The sequence below is a fragment of the Diplotaxodon limnothrissa genome, linkage group LG3 (genome assembly GCF_057381915.1).
Source record: "Diplotaxodon limnothrissa isolate DT_005_m linkage group LG3, D_limnothrissa_male_GT1.1, whole genome shotgun sequence".
Taxonomy (NCBI): domain Eukaryota; kingdom Metazoa; phylum Chordata; class Actinopteri; order Cichliformes; family Cichlidae; genus Diplotaxodon; species Diplotaxodon limnothrissa.
Window position 1 is genome coordinate 48,717,228 of NC_140598.1, and position 22,926 is coordinate 48,740,153.

Sequence of the window (22,926 nt, forward strand, 5' to 3'; positions counted from 1 at the left end):
CTTAAAGCTTTTCAAGTATTGAGTGGAGGATCTACTGAAGGCTCAGTCTTCAACTGATTTGTTCTTCTCAGATATGAAGGATCTCTGCTGCTGTGCGTCTCCTTCACTTCTCGAGCTGCCTGAGTGTGCAGGGCTGTGAGGTTCATCATCTCTGAACCTCATTATATACACTCACAGCTGGGTGGACTCTGGCCAAGGATGTCTTCCTAAGAAGTGGCTGCAAAAAATCTGTTTCCTGTTCTTGTTAATAAACATGGTACATAAACATGCTGTATCCATTGTTTACAAACCCTTTAAATGTTAGATGAATTACACACAACATATCACAGAGATGAGACTTTGCTCCAGTGGTAGTGAACAGATCAAGTCATACGTCTTTACCCTCAGCTTTGAACTGCTGCTCTAAAACCATAGATATTTTTGTAAGAGATAAAAATTCTCTGAGAGGTTCAGTGTAGCTTAAAATCCGTTGTTTGTATGGATGGAGATTTGTTTCTTTCATGCATATTTAATGTATAGATCATATCTAAGGAGGCTCTGAGGAGGCTAAAAGACAGGACAGTTTTAACAGCTGCATACCTGTGACTCATTGAACTGTTTTTGAAAATTCACCACTATTAAGAGGGAAACTAAAACTCACAACAGGAATTGAGAATGCAAGAAAAAAAAGTCTCTGTCACTACTGAAAATAATCAGTCTAATTCAATAATGTTTTTTGTTGTTTTGTTTTGTTTTAATTTGGCCCTCTTCCGAGATAATAAACACAAACTATTCAGTTAGACAAAAAGTACATTCATCTTGTCTGCAGAAAAAGCTGACGCCATCTTTTAGGCATTAGTTCAAAATTTTTTACTTCCTTTTAGTGAGGAATGGCAGTTCTGCAGATATGGGATGAAAGTGTTTCATCATATGCAAAATAAACAATGAGTTACAAGAGGGCCTGAAAAAGTTACAACAGAAAACAAAGTTCAAAGGAATTTTACAAAAATGCACACAAAATGGTCAAACTCTGGAGCTGCATATGCTTAACCACAACAAGTCCACTCAGAAATGCCATCCATTCATTATCCTCCACTTAATGTTGTCAGGGTTGCAGGCGGGGCGGGGTGGGGTGGTTGGAGCCTATCCCAGAAATGCTTCACTACAAATGAAATTACACAATTTAAACGTGATCATATTTTGTTTTGCAAAGTGTGTAAGTGTATAAAGCTTTTTAAAAAAACAAGCAAGTCTGTGAAATGGTTGCATTAGTTGCATAAAACAGTCATAATTTAGATATTTCAGGTTTATCATCTTTTTAGTTGCAGTCCAGGAATTATAAAGGGGACTTCTTTGTAAACTTTTATTTACAGATTTCTTCCCACACAACCACCTCTGTGGTTTACAGAGAAAGGGCAGAAAAAGAAAAAATTTCCAGTGAGCGGGAGTTCTGATGCCAGAAAACGACCAGAGTGCTTCAAGCTGATATGAAGGAAACAGGAAGTCCAAAGCAAGAGTGGGCTCAGTACTAGAGAGGTGTACCTAATAAAATGGAAAGTGAGTGTCCTACATAACGCTGATCTTGATCTCTAATTTGTACAAATTACAGAAGAAAGAAACTTTTTACTTTTTAAGCATATCTGTGTTTTTACACATGCTTACATCCAATCTGCTGTCTTGATCTACTGTGAGCGATGCTGTAACACATCACCACTCATGAATCAATCTCTTTCACAGCTCAGAGATAAAAGCAAAGCAGTTTAATGACTTGGAACCTTTTTTTCTTTCAGTTGATGCTCATAGTTTGAAGTGAAACCAGGTTTAATGCCAAACATATTGATATTTAGATTCGGCCTCTCCTTTTGTTTTGTTTGTTTTTGTTCTCTTTTTGCTGACTGTGTCTTAAGTGGTGGTAAACTGGTGAGTTGTTAGTTATAATAAAGTGAAAAGATGTAATTTTTTTTAACAAACGCCAGATTTATTATTTATTTTGAGGAACTTTTCAGCATTAAAAATAAACATGGTACATAAACATGCTGTATCCACAAAAGTTCACTTCTTTAATTGTTTACAAACCCTTTAATAATAGATAAATTACACATTAACCTATAACCACTGCTCACATTTATCACACACATCACGTCTGCATGTGCACTGAATAAGAGCACTGCTGTCTGACACAAAACTCAAAAAACATACTTTAAAAAAAAAAAATGCTTATTAATCAGAAATTCAATCTGAAGACAGGCTGAATGATAAGATTTCCAACGCCCGTCCCTGATTGTCTCCGGAAAAAAATGACTGAGAACTTGGATAATAAATATTTTACATCTGATATTAAATCTGTTTACAACTTGCTGTCAGTTGTAGCTGTCACTGTCTACTTTGCATTTATATTTTGTGATGAGAACCCGAGCTGTGCTGCTCCTTCTTGATCGACACATGTTGTACCAGTGCTAAACATGCAAAGTGGATCATGATGATTCTGGCACTGCGGCTGGTGATGTGGTTGTTTGAGGGCTGATGGTCGTATTTTTCATCTGATTCCTGCAAAGACAACGTATCACAGAGATGAGACCTTGAAGCTCCAGTGGTAGTGAAGAGATCAAGTCATGCATTTTTACCCTGAGCTTTAAACTGCTGCTCTACAACCATCAGTAAAACCATCAGTGTTGTGTTACCATACAAGAGAAACTCTAACCCACACAATTTCCTTAGGGTTTAATAAAGTATGCTGATTCTGATTTTTAATCACTGATGTGCAGAGCCTCGCACTGATGCTCCAAAGTGAGTTGATGTTCCTGTTTTAACTTCACTGACTTCCTCTATAACATTTAACTCACATTTAGCTGAATAACAGCGAATGAAAGAAAAAAAACATCTGTGTGACTTACAGTTTTTCTAGCAGCATTATGGTGAATTTAGACTGAGGATCGAGACACCGTTCACTCCCATCCTTCAGTGTGACTCTGTAACATGTAAAGAAAGCTTTGATTTAAAACCACTTTATAAACAATCCTTATTAATGACTGAGCTCTTATTAATAATGTGCTCCTGTCACTGTGGGTACTTACATGACTTCTCTCCTGTTGCAGTATGGACGAGGCTCATCCACCTTAACTTCAGTGATGGGACCTCTTACAGACTTACTGGTGTTCAAACACCGGCACCTTGGAATAACTGGAAAAGGTAGAAAGTGATAATTAAGGTTAAACTGCTGCAGTTTCATATTTTACTTAAACATAAATATATCTAAATTGATTTGTTAGCATAACTTAGCTTCTCTCAAGATGCACAAATACAACAAAGTTTTCCATAATCTGATGAAACACACTTACCATGTGAAGTGCAAAGGGCCATGCAGGCCAGGAGAACGATGCACTGGATGGCAACACTTGTCTTCATCTTAAAGCTTTTAAATTATTGAGTGGAGGATCTACTGAAGGCTCAGTCTTCAACTGATTTGTTCTTCTCAGATATGAAGGATCTCTGCTGCTGTGCGTCTCCTTCACTTCTCGAGCTGCCTGAGTGTGCAGGGCTGTGAGGTTCATCATCTCTGAACCTCCTTATATACACTCACAGGTACGTGGACCCCGGCCAAGGATGTCTTCCTAAGAAGTGGCTGCAATAAAAAATTGTTTTTTTGATTTGCGTTCTCCCACACTGTAAATCCTGCTGTCGCAATTCTTTGGCATTTAAACTTTCTACATTCACCTAATTGTAAGGACTTTGTCTGTGACTTCTTTATGTTGAGACATGCCTGCCTTCAGGTGTCGCTTGTATTCGCTGAAACTGACGTCAGACTTCTCTTTTCATGTTTGAACTAACTCCAGTCACTAATGTGTGAGTCTTGAGAATAAATGAACTTCTATGTTGCTGAGCTACTTCCAGAGAAGTGAAATCTCTCTCAACGATCAGTCTAATATCAACAGTTTGGACAGCAGAAGCGCTGATGCCTAATCTTTTACTCTTTCTGTTGCACTCTCCTCAAAGTTTACTTACAGTTCTCCTTACGATAAACAGCATTTGTCTTTTCCTGAGATTTACAGTAAATAAAAAGAAAGGGAACGTTAGAGCATAACATGTCCTCCTTAGAACTCTACTAAAAAGGCATTTTTTTCATCCATTCTTTGGAGATGTACTTGTGTATCTTTGCATAAACACAGTAAATCTGCACTGTGTTTCTATCCTTTTGAAATCAGCATGTTTATAAGCAGAGTGCGCACTTTCATCATTGTAAGGATGTGATGTACTGAGTCCCCAGAGGAATATGCCTTATCTAAATATTATTTCTTTCTAAAACATATTGACATAATATTTTCTTGGGGGTGAGGGGGCTCCAATCATATGGTGAGCAATGAATTTTTCCAATGGGCCGCATAAGAAACTGGGCCTTTTGTGAAGTCTGGCATTCTTCCTGGTCAGATTTGGACACCCATAGGTTGTAACACCTGCCAGTGTATCCCATTGCAGGTTAAGCCTTAGCTAAGCATGGAGTTACCTTCAAGAACAAATCACTTCCTACTGTAGTCCCTATCACTGACTGGCACTACTGCCAGTTCCTTCATAGTCTTTTGTTATTCCTCGTACAAAGACGAGTAACTGGGCTGTGATGCAGACATCCAGAGCAAAGGCATCATTGTCTGATTTGTTTCCCGCTGAATCTCCAGAGCTCATTCTCAAATCCTGCTTTTGTCAGGGCACATTAGCACAGGAGAGTCCACCAAACACACTTTGATGACCTTTTTGCAGTTTTATGGAAAATCACAAAGTTGACTGCTCCATCCCTCCGTCTTTATATGGACTCTGCTCTAATGCAGATGCCTTTGTTGAATCGCATGGCCTCAGAATGGTACAGTCTGATCATTAACACATATTCGGTGACCCTCTTTAACACCTGAATTGTGGGATCCAAATAAAGATTCTGGTGAAAATACTGCTGGCTTTCAGTTAGAATATAGTTTTCACAGATATCTTGCATCACAGCTGGCTTTCAGTCAGCAGTACTCTGGAACTGCTATTGTGGCTCAGATAAAACTAAGAATTGGATCAACACCAAGTGTTGCAACTGTAACCGCTTTCTTGCTTTCTTACTAGTGAAAAGTGAGCTTTGTCATGACTGTCACCCCCACACTGCATTCCTCTTTAGTAATCCAAGTAAACCATAAAGATTGTCTGTGATTTGCAACGATAAAGGTTTTTCCGGTAACCGGCATACTTGAAGTGCAGAGGGTTATAACTAATGTCAACCTAAAGACACATTATCTTTAACTCATACTTTGCTGTGCTGTGTTTCCTCTGGTTCTCTGGTCTTACCACTCTATCTCAGGCTGAAACAATAATAATGTTTTAGTTTGTGCTATGTTGATGAAGCATAATGCTACTGGTGAACATTCTCAGTTAGATCATTGATATAATTTATGATATTTTCAGATATTTTATAATTGAACAAACTTGTCCAGAAAGTCATTGTTTGGATGACAGTTAAGCTAAAAATATCTTCCCTGTGACTGATCCAAACAAGCCCCAACCTTCAGAGTGGTGATCCCTTTTTGCCTTGTATATTTTTCTTTTTCTACTCTCCTTTTGTTAGTATCAAGCCTAAAATCCTTGTAGGAACATAAAGAAGATTTCCAGGGATTATTTTCCCATACCAGATTTTTCACGTGGGTCAGTCATATTGCACCACACTTAATTCCAGCACTTAGACACAAAGGCAGCTACATTGGAAATAGTCCATCTCTGTCTGCCTGTGCTATGTCTACACATTTATGTGATGAACATGAATTTGGCTCACTTGCATTTGTTAACAAGTGCTTTTATATCAAAGCCCTTCAATCCAAAAAAAATACTGTTTTTTTCTTTCTTTGGAGCTGTAATCCTGTCATTTTTACAGGCTGAAATTTCCTAGGAATAATCATGAACGCATATGTGCATGAAAGAGAGAGAGAGTGTAAGACAAAGTGAAGCATGTTTGGACTCTGAAGCATCATGTGATCAAGCTGTACAAAGTCACGTTCATCTTTAGGTTGGACTATAAGCTTTGGTTTGGTTGTTTTTTTGTCTTGTGTGTGTGTGTGTGTGTGTGTGTGTGTGTGTGTGTGTGTGTGTGTGTGTGTGTGTGTGTGTGTGTGTACAGTAAAAGAGAAAAAACTGCAGCAGCCATTTGTTGTCTTTGAGTGCCTACTAGTGTCGTTTAAACTTGCCTGCAATAAATATGTTTGAGCAGACTGTGCATGATAAAACATAATGGTAAATGGCCTGCATTTGTATAGCGCTTTTCTAGTCCCTAAGGACCCCAAAGCGCTTCACACTACATTCAGTCATTCACCCATTCACACACACACTGGCGGGCGATGGCAAGCTACATTGTAGCCACAGCTGCCCTGGGGCGCACTGACAGAGGCAAGGCTGCCGGACACTGGCGCCACCGGGCCCTCTGACCAGTGTAATAGTTGTCTTTTGACAGCTGTGGTTTCTCTAGATGCTCTGTACCACAGTGTTGGTAGTTTCTGGCTGCTCCATGATGCTGTCTTTAGACGCCGTCTTCTTTGTTTTCACAGATTTCCCACTTGTAATTCATCCACCAACTATACACTCTATTGAACAGTTACCAGTGAACCAGTGAAGACAAAAATCCACCCATTTTATTTTAAAAATAAGTGGATGCAAACATCTGCAGACTTTCTAACAGTGTATGCATCATCACTCTCCCTTTTGTGTAGATGCTTAATGCGTTGCCTTGCCTTGCCATTAAAATGTAAAGTTTATTCTTGATGTAATACGCTGACTCTGAAGGAAGGCCCTAAAAAGGAAGTGAAAGTTGAAACCTCTGGTAGATTCCAAGGAAGAGGAGGTGAGATTAGGACAGAAGGAATTTCATACGGGAAAGCACATGTTTAACCAGTATCCATCTAATTGAGTGTAGCATTACCAAAACACACTTTACATTTCTGAAATCTCCAGCAGCTTAAGAAGTGAAGAATAAACTTATGATCATGACTGTCATTCATTCTCAACATTCACCATACAGTGGGGCAAAAAAGTATTTAGTCAGCCACCGATTGTGCAAGTTCCCCCACTTACAGTTTTTTCTGATTGCTTAAGCACATTTTTTGTAACTATTGGCTAATTTTGCAAAACTCTTCACACAAATAAGAAAACCTGTCACCCAATAATCAAAACATTGTAGTTCTCTTGCAAAAGCGAACACAGCTAGACTAACTCTTCACACCTTCGTAAAAGTGGTGTTTCCGTATCAAACAGTACACACAAGCCATCATCTACTAAGCACACAATGCGCCAACTGCACACTGATGGTATGAATACAAAACACATCTGGCTTTTGCTTTCTCTGTGCACAAGGTAGGCTATGTCAGTTTGAGCTCATACTTCTGTCATAGATCCATAAGCATAGAGGGATCCAAACTTCAAGTACTGGTGTTTATTCAAACACATCAAAACAAACACAAGTGTTCATTTCCAAGTATAGGATTATTTGCAATCGCCATAATGACTATATGGGTTACTTGGTCTGCAGTGAACATGCTTCCTCTGCCCCCAGCATCTGGTCATCTAGCAATTCTGTAAAGTAACAATTTCAGTATTCTTACATCAATGGTATTGGTGTGTTTCTCATTGGCATATGGCAGTGCTACAAATCTTTGTGCGAAGTGACTGTACTAACCGATTCTCATTTCAAGATGTCCCTATGGTGCTTGCTACAGTGTAGCGGCTCGAGTTAGGCTGGACCCGTTGGCCAGCTACCCTCAGGGTCATTCCACGGTTGATGACATGGTCCACTATTGTAGCTCTGATGTCATCAGTAATTCTATTTCTTACTCTTCCTACCCTTCCTCTCCCCCCTCCTCATTTTCCTCTCCCCCCTCCTCATTTTCCTCTTGCTCCTCCTTGTCCTTGTCGTCCTCTTCATCCTACTTCTTCACCTCCACGTCCTCTTCCTCGGCCTCCTCTTCTTCTCACTCTTTCTGCTCCCTCCATTGTACTCCGCACACACAGCTTACCTGTATTATAGTGCTTAGGCAGATTGCAAAGTGAACGAATTATCTAAAAAAGTTTTCACATGTGAAAGTGTGCCAGACAGTTGGCAAATTAGTGTTAATGATAGCCATACATGTGTATACTTTTGCTAGGAGTGTGTTGGAAATTTGGTAATTGAGTGTTGTGCAGTGAATTGTGCCTACAGTTTTGCAAAGTGTGTGTTACAAAATTGCAAACTGAGTGCAAAGCAGTTTTTGTGCTTTTAGTTTTGCAAACTCAGTGAGTGGTTTTGCTATAAGTCTGAATAGTTTTAGAGATTGTGCTACAGGAATCACAGTTAGGGTTTAAGCATTCAGAAAAAACTGTAAAATGATGACAGAGGTCAGTAATTTGCACCAGAGGTACACTTCAACTGTGAGAGACAGAATGTGAAAAAAAAAATCCATGAATTCACATGGTAGGATTTGTAAAGAATTTATTCGTAAATCAGGGTGGAAAATAAGTATTTGGTCACCTCAAACATGGAAAATCTCTGGCTCTCACAGACCTGTAACGTCTTCTGTAAGACGCTTTTCTGTCCCCCACTCGTTACCTGTATGAATGGCACCTGTTTGAACTCATCATCTGTATAAAAGACACCTGTCCACAGCCTCAAACAGTCAGACTCCAAACTCCGCCATGGCCAAGACCAAAGAGCTTTCGAAGGACACCAGGAAAAGTGTTGTAGACCTGCACCAGACTGGGAAGAGTGAATCTACAATAGGCAAGCAGCTTGGTGTGAAAAAATCAACTGTGGGAGCAATCATCAGAAAATGGAAGACATACAAGACCACTGATAATCTCCCACGATCTGGGGCTCCACGCAAGATCTCATCCCGTGGGGTCAAAATGATCATGAGAACGGTGAGCAAAGATCCCAGAACCACACGGGGGGACCTGGTGAATGACCTGCAGAGAGCTGGGACCAAAGTAACAAAGGTCACCATCAGTAACACACTACAACGGCAGGGAATCAAATCCCGCAGTGCCAGACGTGTTCCGCTGCTGAAGCCAGTGCATGTCCAGGCCCGTCTGAAGTTTGCCAGAGAGCACATGGATGATACAGCAGAGGATTGGGAGAATGTCATGTGGTCAGATGAAACCAAAGTAGAACTTTTTGGTATAAACTCAACTCGTCGTGTTTGGAGGAAGAAGAATACTGAGTTGCATCCCAAGAACACCATACCTACTGTGAAGCATGGGGATGGAAACATCATGCTATGGGGCTGTTTTTCTGCCAAGGGGACAGGACGACTGATCCGTGTTAAGGACAGAATGAATGGGGCCATGTATCGTGAGATTTTGAGCCAAAACCTCCTTCCATCAGTGAGAACTTTGAAGATGAAACGAGGCTGGGTCTTCCAACATGACAATGATCCAAAACACACCGCCCGGGCAACAAAGGAGTGGCTCCGTAAGAAGCATTTGAAAGTCCTGGAGTGGCCTAGCCAGTCTCCAGACCTCAACCCCATAGAAAATCTGTGGCGGGAGTTGAAAGTCGGTGTTGCTCGGCGACAGCCCCAAAACATCACTGCTCTCGAGAAGATCTGCATGGAGGAATGGGCCAAAATACCAGCTACTGTGTGTGCAAACCTGGTAAAGACCTATAGTAAACGTTTGACCTCTGGTATTGCCAACAAAGGTTATGTTACAAAGTATTGAGTTGTATTTTTGTTATTGACCAAATACTTATTTTCCACCCTGATTTACGAATAAATTCTTTACAAATCCTACCATGTGGATTCATGGATTTTTTTTCACATTCTGTCTCTCACAGTTGAAGTGTACCTCTGGTGCAAATTACTGACCTCTGTCATCATTTTAGGTGGGGGAACTTGCACAATCGGTGGCTGACTAAATACTTTTTTGCCCCACTGTATGCTCACATTGGTTACTGCTATAATTTTGAGACACTCACATAGCATAGTCCAGACCTTCCCAAAGTGTGGGGCCCGCCCCCTGGAGGGGGGGGGGGGGGGGGGGGGGGCGCAGAGCCATTGCACGGGGGCCACGGTATGAAAAGGAAAAAACAAAACAAAAAAAACCCAAAGCTTGGACACTGCTAGAACGGGGCGCCTCCACAAACACAAATCAGGAGATGAAGCATTGCTGAGCCAAAGACTAGAAAATATGGTGAAGCATATCTTCCCTTTGGCTTCACCTGCACAAGTGCGAGGTAGGTCTCCCCTGTAGAATTGGTTTCCCTTCGTCGGGAGCATGGGCTGGGTTCTTCAAATCACGGACAAACAGTATCCCACATTCTTTTATTTTTAGTTCACAAACACTTGTTGTAATGACTAACTACTCCTGACATTTTGGAGATGTTAGCTCTTTATACAGTAAAGTTACAGCGGGATACATCAGGCTGATCCTGCCACAATTTGCTCCCCTGTACAAATCACGGACAAACAGTATCCAACAGTTGTTTATGTTTTTGAATCCATTTTGCAGAGGGATTGAAAAATGTATTGATAGCAATGTTGAATATATTACACAGGAAAAAAAACAACTACACGTAAAATAATCACATCGTGACGCCTCTGCCTTTCTAAATAGAAGGACAGTAACTGCGTGTGTGTATGTAAGTGTGTAAAACCTGAAGATTGTAAGATTAACACTCTCTAATTTCTACCACTACCATGCTTACTCTGTTAAGTCGAACGTTAAAACTTCATGGCAAGTTGGGAGACATGAAATCACCTATTTGTGTGACAAATAAAAAAATCAACATGTTTATGATTTGTGCAAATAACTGTATACATTCTGTTTATTATCACACAGACAAGTTTTACAAGCCTATTAATCACAGTAGAGTTCATTGCATTGGTGGATTAAAGGCTTCATTGTTCTCATTGTGCATCAGCAGAGTGTTTTTTTCTCTGTCAGTAAATAACTACAGGTGAAAAAAAAAAGATTATATATCATAATCAACATCATATTAAGATGGTCACAACTATGTTTTCGGTATCATTTCAAAATGAACAGAATTTTATGTGCATGGATAAGAAGACAAACTTTGAAATGCCCGTAAAGGTTAACATATGTCATGGGGTGTGTTCCAGAAAATGAAAGTAAAACATAAGAAAGGACAAAGAGTTTTTTTTGTCTCTGTAGGACATCTGTTGGTTTGTAGCGGTAATGTCAGCTTTTGAAGTTTTTATTTAGTAAGAATGTTTTTTTTCCTGTTGTATAAAATGATTTTAAGTTGAACACCTGTGCTGAAGCAGTATCTTGGTCAGACTTGTTATGGATCATTTTCACTTTCTTTGCCTCTGTCATGACCTCTATCATGTGCTGTAACATTAATAAAAACTTCACCAAAGATAAAGTGCAAAGTGTAGCTTTTCATACAGGTCAAATAAATAATCTTATGCTATACTGACAAAATATTAAAGAAACATTTTTTAATTCAACACTCAAACGCTTCATGCTTTTTGTTTCCACTGATGTGTGTTTGGATTAGAGTTGGATCATTTTTGTTCTCAACAAATCACCGAGAGTAAGTCAGTAAAGATTTCCAACTTAAATATTTCAAGCTCAGGAGTGTTCCCTTAATAGTTCTGATCTATAAATACACCTTTACAGGAAATGTCCCAGTTAGAGCGGATCAGCTGTCAGCGATCACACTGGGTGTGTTCATAATGAAAAACACCCTTTGTTGGTATGGTGAAGTGCAAATGCAAATCAAAGGTGAGAGCACTTTTCACTGTGGAGCTAGTTTGAAAGACATTGAAAGCTTCTCCAGATCAGGATTTGAAGCAAAATGGATGAATGTCTGCACCCAGTGTTCTTTGAAGCTGAGGAGCTCACAGACAGTGAGAAGGAGAAGATCAGGAGATACTTTCAGAAAAAAAGACATTCTGGGGGAGGTGACTGTGGGATGATAGAAAAGGTCGGAGATAAAACCTACCGGATCTGTTTTAAGGAAAAAGAAGGTAAGAAGCCCTGCTGGGTTCAAATGCATTACAAGTAGATTAGAGCCCAAATTTACAGTTTAGATATGTGCATTCCCATAACAGCTGAACTTTGTTTTTCTGATATACTTTAGATCAAGAGCATGTTTTGAGAAGAAACACACACACCATCAATTTTAATGGTCGAGATTTAAATATAACATTGAGTGAATCTAGTCCCAGCCACGGATCTGCAAATCTCCCACAGGTGCGGTTACACTTATTACTGCTTTTACTTTCATAATAATAATGACAGGTGTTTGACAAACCCCAACCATAAAAAAAAAAACAACAACACTGGTTTTCTTTTGCAATACTACATTTGCATAGGGGCTGCCAAGTGAGTAGGGTACTAACAGTGCGCCACACATTCAGTTTGCTTATTTGTCAAGAGGACAACAAAATACAATGACCAAAATAATTGTAGAGAACTAAATGTGTAAGTCTTGGTTACTGTTTTACCTCATATTAACCTAATACTTATATGCAACAGTTGTAACATTTACACTGCATTTATTCAGTGTGTGTGTGTGTGTGTGTGTGTGTGTGTGTGTGTGTGTGTGTGAGTGTACTCTTATTTGGGAGGCAACAGAAGTCAAGCATTGCTTTCCTATGCAGTCAAAAATGTCATAAGTTTAAATTCACTTTATAAGCAGCTATTGTTTAACTCTGAGCTCAGTAACCTTCTGCTGTTTGAATAATGGCAAAACATACAAACCAAAGCAAACAAAGTCACCGTCTGACCAGCCAAACCAGTTTTGAACACCTGCGTTTTGAATGCTCTATGAGTTACTCAGGCATGAGGCACTTTAATTAGATATGCATGCCTATTGTTACTTAAAACGGTTTATCCACTGATCCATACATCTATTCTCTTCAGCTTAACTGTATCAGTGCTGTTGGGGGTGGGGGCTGGAGCTGTACTGTTTCTATTTGTCTAAAATTATTTTTCTTTTGTAGACAGCTAAAGGTCTTCAGAAGACTTTCTCCTTGGATATTTTCCTGCTTTATTACCTGAGAGACAACCTCAAAGCATTCAAAATTCTGGAAAAGCAGCTATCTTCAGTCGGCTGCACGGTGGAGTTTAATTTTGAGGAGGAGAAGGCTGTAGTTAGAGAGGACATGAGGAAAGGGCCAGGAGGATGCTCTGCAGAGAAAGTGGAGCAACAGCTGGCTTGGGTCTTCACCAGTCTCATCGACACCTACCTCTGCTATCATGTGGTCAAACCAAAACAAGTGAAAATGGTACTGCAGGACTCGGCCTTTAAGACAGATGATATCAAAGTTTACACAGAGAGTGGCTATGCTGTGGTTGTAGGAGAGGTTGATGTTGTGAAGGAGAAGATTGCAATTCTGGAAAAAAGCCTACCCACCATAAAAGAGCTGCCACTTGTAGAGAAATTGTTCAAGCTCGTAGAAGAAGAGTTCAATCGAGAAATGTTCGCTAACTATCCAGATGTTAAAGTCGTCAGAGGTAGTGCCACAATCACTTTGGAGGGCCCTGACAAAGAGGTGCAGTCAGGAGCTGCAAAACTGGTTGAACTGATTAAGAACATAAAGGAAAAAAGAGTCAAGTTCCCCACAGCTCTGCTAATCTTCATCAAAACCAGTGGAGCCATCTCCAAATACCAAGCTCGTTTCCAGCAGAGCCTCAGAAACCCTGTTTTCTTTGAGGTGGGTTCAGATCTGGTTCTGTCCAGTTTGTCCTCTGATGCTCTGAATGAGGCCGAGGCAGCAGTGATGAGAGACCTTAAATCGGACATTATAGAGCTGCAGGGAGCTGCAGCAGTACCTCCAGATTTAGACAGAGTGAAGGAAATCCTGATGAAAGCGAAGAAAGAAGCAAACATTAGTGAGCTCAGAGTGGATGTGAGCTTCATTCCAGGAGCCAGAGGAACTGCAATGACCAAAGTACGACTGGTGGGCTACAGTGAAGGTGTTAAAAAGCTCAGTGAGGTCCTTCGTGACTTCCAGATAAATAAGGTTACGACTGAAGAAATGAAACTGCCACATCCTGAACTGGTTGACTGCTTTGATAAAGTATTAGGCCTGATCGGTGTGAAGCAATCTAATATGACCTTGGAAGCCTCACATGTTCCACATCCCTGTGTGCTCGTGAAGGGTCCTCGTTCTCTGGTTCAGAAAGTTCAGACAGACTTAGCCACGAGTCTAGCGCAGCTGTCAACTGATACAGTGGTGTTAAATGAACCGGCGGTGCAGTGGTACTTCCAGGGAGATGGGAGACAAAACACAGAACTGGTGGAGAGATCCTGTCAGGTCCTCATCAGAGAAAAACAACATGTTCAAAGTTATTCTGCCCCTCGGTTGTTACTTTGTTGGGTTTCTTTGGCTGGCGCATTTCTCAGGTTTCCCAATAGTGGGCAGTATTACCCCTTCAGTTTGTGGCTTCTTCTTTGGTTGTTTGGTGTGCGCTACACTGCCCCCTTTGGTGATGTGTTGTAAGCAGCAGGCAAAGTTCACGCGGGCAGTGTGAGAAAATGCATGGAGCAGAAAACAAGCTGCACAACTTTAAGCCCAGTTTACATCGTTGGGGAGTTTGTTGAGCCATAATCTGTAAGTAAGCAATGTCTAACTTCATTTTCTGTAAGATTGTTACTTTCATGTTACTTAAAAGGTTATTTGAACGTATAAGGAAAGATGTTAATGGTGAATGTAAAGCATAAGGAAAGCTATGTTGCTAACTTCTGTTTTGTTTACAAAATATGTTGATACTGATGCTACGTATTATTTTACTGTATGTTCACAGTCTTACAAATTAAAAGAGGAAAAAACGGTCTTCAGTTAAAGACACAAAGACAAAGCGATGTGTCCTGTCGTTCCTGGAACCATCTCCTCTTATGTTAAGCTCGCTGCATAGGGTGAATAGCCATACATTCACCTGAGGGCAGCAGAGTAAGAAGATTATCTACCTATCAAGCACCCAAGATGTCTCAGCCTGAGGCGTCACCGCCTCTCTCCCAGATGGTGGTCCGGTCAGAGTGCCACTCACGCTCTTCACGCTCTTCACGTCGTTCATCCACCAGTCAAGCTGCAGCCCGAGCCAGAGCAGAAGCAGAAGCCGCCCGCACTAGAGCACAGTACGCCAAACGCCAGATCGACATGGAGGTTGAGAAGGCACGCATCGAGGCAACACTAAACGCTCTAAAGAAGGAGGGTGAGGCTGAAGCAGCGCTCGCCGCAGCTCATGTCCTGGAAGCGGCAGCCGATGAGGAGCATGACGCCGTTGACCTCACAGAACAAGGAGTCTCCTCTAAAACACCTCCTTCCATCAGACGCGCTCAAGATTATGTGAACGCTCACTTCGCTAACCGCAGCTTGGTAGTTAATGAAGACGGAAAGCCTGATACAGGACAACTGGTTGGTAATAACGACGCTCAGCATCTACGACAGAGTCAACCACCAGTTGCCTCCTCTCCAGGTGAACATCTCACTGACTTTGTAAATCAGAAGCAACCAAAGTCCCCTCCTATAAACAGAAAAACTGACATTTCAACCGAGCCTAAATCTTCATTGCCTCCAAAGACTGAACTCTCAGATCTCACAGCCTATCTAGCACGCCGTGATCTGCTGACAGCGGGATTCAAGGTTTTTGACAACCGTCCTGAGTCTTACTTGTCCTGGAAGTCCATTTTCCGCAACGCCATAGAAGGCCTCAACCTCAAGTTCAGCGAAGAGCTTGACCTTCTCACGAAGTGGCTCAGCGGGGAGTCACTACAACATGCGCTGAGGATCAGGGCGGTCCATGTGAACAACCCACACGCAGGTCTTCAACGTTTGTGGCAACGCCTGGACAAAAGTTTTGGTTCTCCAGAGGTAGTCGAAGCGTCACTTTTCCAACGCTTACAGTCTTTTCCAAAAATATCTAATAAGGACACTCACTTATTGCAGGAGCTTGCAGATCTCCTGTTGGAGTTAGAGTATGCACAAAGTGAAAATTATCTACCCGGCCTTAGCTTTCTGGACACCCCAAGGGGGATAAACCCGATAGTGGAAAAGCTCCCCTACGGACTCCAGGAGTCCTGGGTGAAACAGGGGACAAAATACAAAAGGGACAACGGTGCAGTTTACCCACCTTTCTCATATTTTGTTCAGTTTATAAATGATTATGCAGAAATGAAAACAGATCCTAGCTTTATGTTACAAAGTCCAAACATAGTAGCTCCAAAACCTGATAAGCCATTGTTGAAACCAACTAAATACAGAGGTGCGGTTGCAGTGAACAGAACAGATATTAGTCAAACAAATGTCACAACTCGAACGTCAGTTCTCAACCCAGACAGACAATGTCCTATTCACCACAAGCCCCATTCACTTGCCAAATGCAGGGGTTTTAGGTCAAAAACACTAGATGAAAGGAAAAGCATCCTCAAAGAACATGCTATTTGTTATAAGTGTTGTTCTTCCACAGGTCACCGAGCTAACGATTGCAAAGCCATTATCCAATGCTCGGAATGTAATAGTGACGCTCATGTGTCTGCTATGCATGCTGGTCCACCTCTGTGGACAACCAAGGACTCTAACCTCCTGCCTCAAAGCCACGGCGGGGAGTCTGATCCTTCAAGCCCTGTAACCACAACTGCTTGCACAGAGGTGTGTGGCCCAGCTCTGAAAGGCAAATCGTGCTCTAAGATTTGTTTAGTCGACGTGTATCCCCGCACAAATCCTGAAGAGAAAAGGAGGATGTACGCCATGTTGGATGATCAAAGCAACTCATCCTTAGCCAGGTCTGCTTTCTTCGACATGTTTAATGTAAAAAGCGCTATGCTCCCATACACCATGAAAACATGTGCAGGTTTGTCAGAGGCTGGAGGACGCAGAGCAACTAATTTCGTTATTCAGGATGTAAATGGGGAAGTGTCCATGGTGCTGCCCACACTAACAGAATGTGATCACATTCCAGATAATAGAGATGAGATACCCACCAAGGAGGCTGTGTCAGCTCACCCTCATCTACACGCACTCGTTTCACAGATCCCTCCTCTGGACCCAGCCGCGGACATTCTCCTCCTCTTGGGCCGGGACATCATCCAAGCTCACAAGGTTCGCAGTCAGGTAAATGGTCCAAACAGTGCACCTTATGCCCAACGCCTCGATCTGGGATGGGTGGTTGTAGGCGATGTCTGCCTCTCAGGTGCCCACAAACCCACAGTAAACTCTTTCAAGACAGACATTCTGAATAACGGGCGCCCTACCTTCCTTAGCCCCTGTGCAAGCAAAATCTATATAAAAGACAAATACACAGAAAGCTGTCCTAAATTCGAGAAGACACAAGCAGAAGTAGGCAGACACATTTTCCAGCAAACAGCAGATGATGACAAAACGGCTCTGTCAGTAGAAGATGCATTATTCCTGGAAATTATGCACAGAGACTTTACTAAAGATGAGGCGAACAATTGGGTAGCTCCACTCCCATTCCGCTCCCCCAGACAGCGTTTACCCAACAATAGGGACCAAGCCCTCAGTCGCTTAATGACGCTCCGCAAAACACTGAAAAAGAAACCTGAAATGAAAGAACATTACGTTGAGTTTTTAGACAAAACTTTCAGTAAGGGCCACGCTGAACCAGCTCCAGCTTTAGCTCCAGAACAAGAATGCTGGTATCTCCCTAGTTTTGGCATTTATCACCCTCAGAAGCCAGGAAAAATTAGGGTGGTTTTTGATTCAAGTGCGCAATACAACAATGTTTCTCTCAATGATGTGCTACTAAAAGGGCCAGATCTCAATAATACTCTTGTGGGAGTTCTGATGCGTTTCAGGTCCGACCCATATGCAGTCATGGCCGACGTGGAGCAAATGTTTTACAATTTTGTTGTCAGAGAAGACCACCGCAACTACCTTCGCTTCTTGTGGTTCAAAAACCATGATCTGGATGGAGAAGTACAGGAATTCAGGATGAGAGTCCACGTGTTTGGGAACTGCCCCTCCCCATCAGTGGCCATTTACGGACTGAAACGAACAGCAATGGAGGGAGAAAAAGAACACGGCAATGATGTAAGAGAGTTCATTGAACGCCACTTTTATGTGGATGATGGACTAAAATCATTTCCTTCCACTGATGAGGCCATCAACATTCTCTGTGGGGCTCAGAAGATGCTGGCTCAGTGTAACATACGCCTGCATAAAATCTCATCCAACTGTCCTACCATCACAAACGCTTTTCCAAGTGAGGACCTTGCAGCTGACATGCAGGGCCTTGACCTTGGGCAGACACCCATGCAGCGAAGCTTGGGCTTGGGCTGGGACCTGTCTACAGACTTGTTCAGGTTCCAGATAACCGTCAATGAGAAGCCCTTTACCAAGCGTGGAGTATTGTCAGTCGTTAATAGTGTGTACGACCCACTCGGCTTTGCTGTCCCTGTCATTGTAGAGGGCAGGGTCATACTCAGAGACATTTCCACTGACATTCGTGAATGGGACACTGAACTCCCTAAAGACAAATTACAACAGTGGCAACAGTGGAAACACTCTCTCAAACATCTACAACAACTTGAGATTCCCAGAATGTTCACCTCAATACCACTCTCTGCAGCAGTAACTAAGGAAATCCATGTTTTCTGCGATGCCTCTACCAAGGCAGTGGCCGCTGTTGCCTTCCTTAAGCTCACAGACAGAGATGGTCATAATGAAGTGGGCTTCCTTCTCGGCAAGGCACGGCTTGCCCCAAGACCAGACATCACCATACCCAGACTTGAGCTCTGTGCAGCGGTCCTGGCTGTCGAGGTGGCAGAGTTGGTCGTGGACGAGCTGGACATCGCAGTTGATCAGGTGAGCTTCTATTCAGACTCCAAAGTAGTCCTTGGTTACATCTTCAACACAAAGAGGCGTTTTTACATCTATGTGCACAACAGAGTGGAACGCATCAGGCGATCCACACAAGCTCACCAGTGGCATTATGTGCCCACTCACTTAAATCCTGCTGATCATGCCACGCGCGCATTACCTGCTGAGCACCTTTCTACCTCCACATGGCTCAGTGGACCCGCTTTTCTTACCAAGTCAGAAACAGGTCAGTCTCAGGCAGAGTCATTTGATCTTGTAGACCCAGAGACTGACAACGAACTGCGTCATGAGGTAACTACTTGTGTTACCACTCTTGCAAAGGATGTTCTCAGTGGTGCCAGATTCGAAAGGTTTTCTAGTTGGAATGTACTACTGAAGGCTATATCTAGACTCCGACACATTGTTCAGTCCTTTAAGCAGAACATAGAAGGCGCCTGTCAGGGCTGGCACAGCTGTAGTGAGCATTTAACTGAAAAGCAGCTCGATCAAGCTAAGATCATTATCATTCGCACTGTCCAAAGAGAAGTCTATGCAGAAGACATAAGACAGCTTGAAAAGAGTATGCCCCTCAAAAGTTCAAGCCCACTTAGCAAACTGAACCCATTTCTTGACACAAATGGAATCCTCAGAGTGGGTGGGAGACTAAGACGAGCACAGTTGACTTCAGATGAAACAAATCCGATCCTCATGCCTGCCAAACACCACCTTGCCCAGCTCATTATAAGACACTTCCATGTGAAAGTATGCCATCAGGGCAGACATTTTACTGAAGGAGCAGTCAGAGCTGCAGGCTTTTGGATCGTGGGAGGAAAAAGAGCAATAAGCAAAATGATATTCAGCTGCGTGACATGTCGAAAACTAAGAGGCAGACAGCAGGAACAGATTATGGCTGAGCTACCAGAGGATAGGCTGTCCACTGACCCCCCGTTCACACATGTAGGGCTTGATGTGTTCGGGCCCTGGTCTGTCACCGTCAGAAAAACGCGTGGTGGGCAAGCGGATGCAAAGCGATGGGCAGTCATATTTACGTGCATGAGTACACGGGCCATTCACATTGAAGTTATAGAATCAATGGACACGTCATCATTCATCAATGCCCTGCGTCGTTTTTTTGCCATCAGAGGTGCAGTCAAACTTCTTAGGTCCGATTGTGGGACAAATTTTGTGGGTGCCTGCAAAGAGCTGCAAATAGACAAACAGGGCTGCTACAACAGCAAACTAAACAGCTTTCTTGAAGACTCTGGCTGCAAATGGCTATTCAACCCCCCACATGCGTCGCATATGGCTGGCTCCTGGGAGCGAATGATTGGGGTCACACGCAAAATCCTTGATGCAATGCTCCTAGAACACAGGAATGCAAAGCTTACCCATGAAATACTAGTGACCTTAATGGCTGAAGTCACTGCAATGGTGAATGCTCGTCCGTTAACAGCAGTTTCTGCAGATCCAGATAACCCAGTCATCCTTACCCCAGCCATGCTGCTCACGCAAAAGGTTACGACCCCACCAATCCCACCAGGTCAGTTTGGAAACAGTGATCTGTTCAAAGCTCAATGGAGGCGCGTACAATATCTCGCTGATGTCTTCTGGAGACGATGGAAAAAAGAATACATCTCAGGACTTCAGGACCGCCGCAAATGGAAAACAGTAAAGCCTAACCTACAAACAGGAGATGTTGTTCTTTTAAGAGAGACACTCGAACATAGGAACAACTGGCCACTTGGACTTATCACCAAAACCTTTCCCAGTGAGGATGGGCTTGTAAGGAAGATAGAGGTGAGGATTTTCCGCAAGGGTGAAAACAAGTGCTACATAAGGCCTATAAGTGAGGTTGTGCTATTGGTGTCTAAGGATTGTACTTAGAAGCAGAAACTTTGTTTCATTGTATGTCACTTGCCTTTTACATGTTAGTTGAGGGTGACATTCCATGGATGTCAGGCGGGGAGTATTCTGCCCCTCGGTTGTTACTTTGTTGGGTTTCTTTGGCTGGCGCATTTCTCAGGTTTCCCAATAGTGGGCAGTATTACCCCTTCAGTTTGTGGCTTCTTCTTTGGTTGTTTGGTGTGCGCTACACTGCCCCCTTTGGTGATGTGTTGTAAGCAGCAGGCAAAGTTCACGCGGGCAGTGTGAGAAAATGCATGGAGCAGAAAACAAGCTGCACAACTTTAAGCCCAGTTTACATCGTTGGGGAGTTTGTTGAGCCATAATCTGTAAGTAAGCAATGTCTAACTTCATTTTCTGTAAGATTGTTACTTTCATGTTACTTAAAAGGTTATTTGAACGTATAAGGAAAGATGTTAATGGTGAATGTAAAGCATAAGGAAAGCTATGTTGCTAACTTCTGTTTTGTTTACAAAATATGTTGATACTGATGCTACGTATTATTTTACTGTATGTTCACAGTCTTACAAATTAAAAGAGGAAAAAACGGTCTTCAGTTAAAGACACAAAGACAAAGCGATGTGTCCTGTCGTTCCTGGAACCATCTCCTCTTATGTTAAGCTCGCTGCATAGGGTGAATAGCCATACATTCACCTGAGGGCAGCAGAAAAGTACTGGAACTACATCAAATTTGTACTAAAGATAACAATACAGCAACAACATGAGGAAAATATTAAACTTAATCTGCTCTTCTTCCTCTCAGCGCCCACGAGTGACCTTGCTGACATCACCATAACTCTGAAAGGCAGAGTTAAACTACAAGTGGTGTTTGGTGACATCACTAATGAGACTACAGATGCTGTGGTGAACACAACGGACTTCAAAGACTTTCAGACAGGTAAAGCACTGTCATGAGTAAACAAAAGTTACTCATTGCTGAACACCATCCAAGCAACATAAATTAGACAGGACCCACTGTGTATTAAAGAGGATATTGTAGGAGCACTGACTGGCCTTTACAGTCCATTTGCATTACAACAATTTCAGTGATGGTTATTATTATTATTATTATTATTATTTATGTACAGATGGAGTGTGCAAAGACATCTTAAGAAAGGCTGGGCCTCAGGTTGAGGCTACACTAATAAACAGTGAGAAGAATGATTCTGAGAAATATTTCCAAATTTATATTTACATCGTAAATCATTTCTAACAATTCGTATCATCTCATGTTGTCTTTATCGCATCCATGCAGGAAATGTGAACAGTGGAGAGATTTTGGAAACCCAGCCTGGCATGTTCCCTTGTAAAGCCATTTTACACGTGTGTGGAGAAAAAGATACAGTTGCCATCGAGCAGCTGCTTCGTCGCATCATTCAACTTTGTGAGTCTTCTGATTACAAGTCTTTGGCTGTTCCTGCCATCTGTGCTGGTGAGTAGTCTGGGAGTCATTAAAAATGCATGAAACATCAAAGCTATTTATGGACTTTTGTTTGAATGGTTGTCCAGGATCTGGTGGATTGGACCCCGATTCTGTGGCACATGCCATCCTCCAAGGGGTTAAGACTGCTGCCTCGTCCCATCCTCTCCAGCGTCTCACCAACATTCGCCTCGTACTAAACAAGCTCACTGTGTTCCTGGCATTTAAAAAGAAAGCAATGCAGATCTTTCCCTTTGCTGTGATCAACTCAGGTAATGCAAAGTCAACTTTTCTTTGATAATACCACTGTCCTTTTTTGATCAGAGACTTGTTGATTTTATTTAAAGCTTACTTACTGTTGTTTTAACCACTTTACAGTGTCAGCTTATGCCCTGCAATGCTTTAATATTCAAGTAATGAACGACCCAAGGATCCCTCATATCAGCTCTACTGCCCAGCAGTCTGCTTTCTTGATTGTAGGTCTGTGCAGAAAAAATGTTGATGATGCCATTGCAATGCTCGGGAGTGTGTATCAACCCCTGCAGTCAACACAAACCCAGCAGGAGGAGAAAAGTTATTCTTGGAACTGTTTTTTAATGTAGGCTTCTCTGGGTTGTTGGACAGTGTCATGTAATTAATATATCCTTAGTGCTTATTTTCTTATTATATTGTTTATTATTATTATATTGTACTTTAATAATGAAGGTTTGTAAAGCAAGGCCACTTTTGACTCATAAACTAAGTGCTCAACCAGACTGAAAAACAGGAAGTTAGTGTAGAACTATACAAGCATATTAATAAATACAGGAAGCCAGACAGAAAAGAGGAACTTTGCCATATAAGGAATGTTTG

General features: G+C 42.1%; 2 protein-coding genes across 2 annotated transcripts; one reads left to right on the top strand and one right to left on the bottom strand.

The window, feature by feature from the left end:
* Positions 1–2,453: 2,453 nt before the first annotated feature.
* On the bottom strand, positions 2,454–3,384 carry LOC146636279 (C-X-C motif chemokine 11-1-like). The gene is made up of 4 exons (XM_085350766.1): positions 3,318–3,384; positions 3,054–3,159; positions 2,874–2,948; positions 2,454–2,526 (listed from the first exon to the last, which is right to left on the bottom strand). Exons 1-4 carry the CDS (start codon positions 3,382–3,384, stop codon positions 2,454–2,456), a joined length of 321 nt encoding a protein of 106 aa, XP_085206892.1.
* An 8,398-nt stretch (positions 3,385–11,782) lies between these two features.
* LOC146636280 (uncharacterized) lies at positions 11,783–22,676 on the top strand. The gene is made up of 8 exons (XM_085349506.1): positions 11,783–11,954; positions 12,068–12,180; positions 12,933–14,280; positions 21,418–21,552; positions 21,743–21,805; positions 21,910–22,086; positions 22,164–22,346; positions 22,453–22,676. Exons 1-8 carry the CDS (start codon positions 11,783–11,785, stop codon positions 22,674–22,676), a joined length of 2,415 nt encoding a protein of 804 aa, XP_085205632.1.
* Positions 22,677–22,926: the final 250 nt, after the last annotated feature.

Bases quoted from the DNA above. Each gene is read 5' to 3' on its own strand.
- LOC146636279 (XM_085350766.1), bottom strand. From the start codon at position 3,384: ATGAAGACAAGTGTTGCCATCCAGTGCATCGTTCTCCTGGCCTGCATG. The intron at 3,160-3,317 runs GTAAGTGTGTTT...TACCTTTTCCAG, and splicing joins GGCCCTTTGCACTTCACATG to TTATTCCAAGGTGCCGGTGT. The intron at 2,949-3,053 runs GTAAGTACCCAC...TACATGTTACAG, and splicing joins TGCAACAGGAGAGAAGTCAT to AGTCACACTGAAGGATGGGA.
- LOC146636280 (XM_085349506.1), top strand. From the start codon at position 11,783: ATGGATGAATGTCTGCACCCAGTGTTCTTTGAAGCTGAGGAGCTCACA. The intron at 11,955-12,067 runs GTAAGAAGCCCT...GATATACTTTAG, and splicing joins CTGTTTTAAGGAAAAAGAAG to ATCAAGAGCATGTTTTGAGA. The intron at 22,347-22,452 runs GTAATGCAAAGT...ACCACTTTACAG, and splicing joins CTTTGCTGTGATCAACTCAG to TGTCAGCTTATGCCCTGCAA.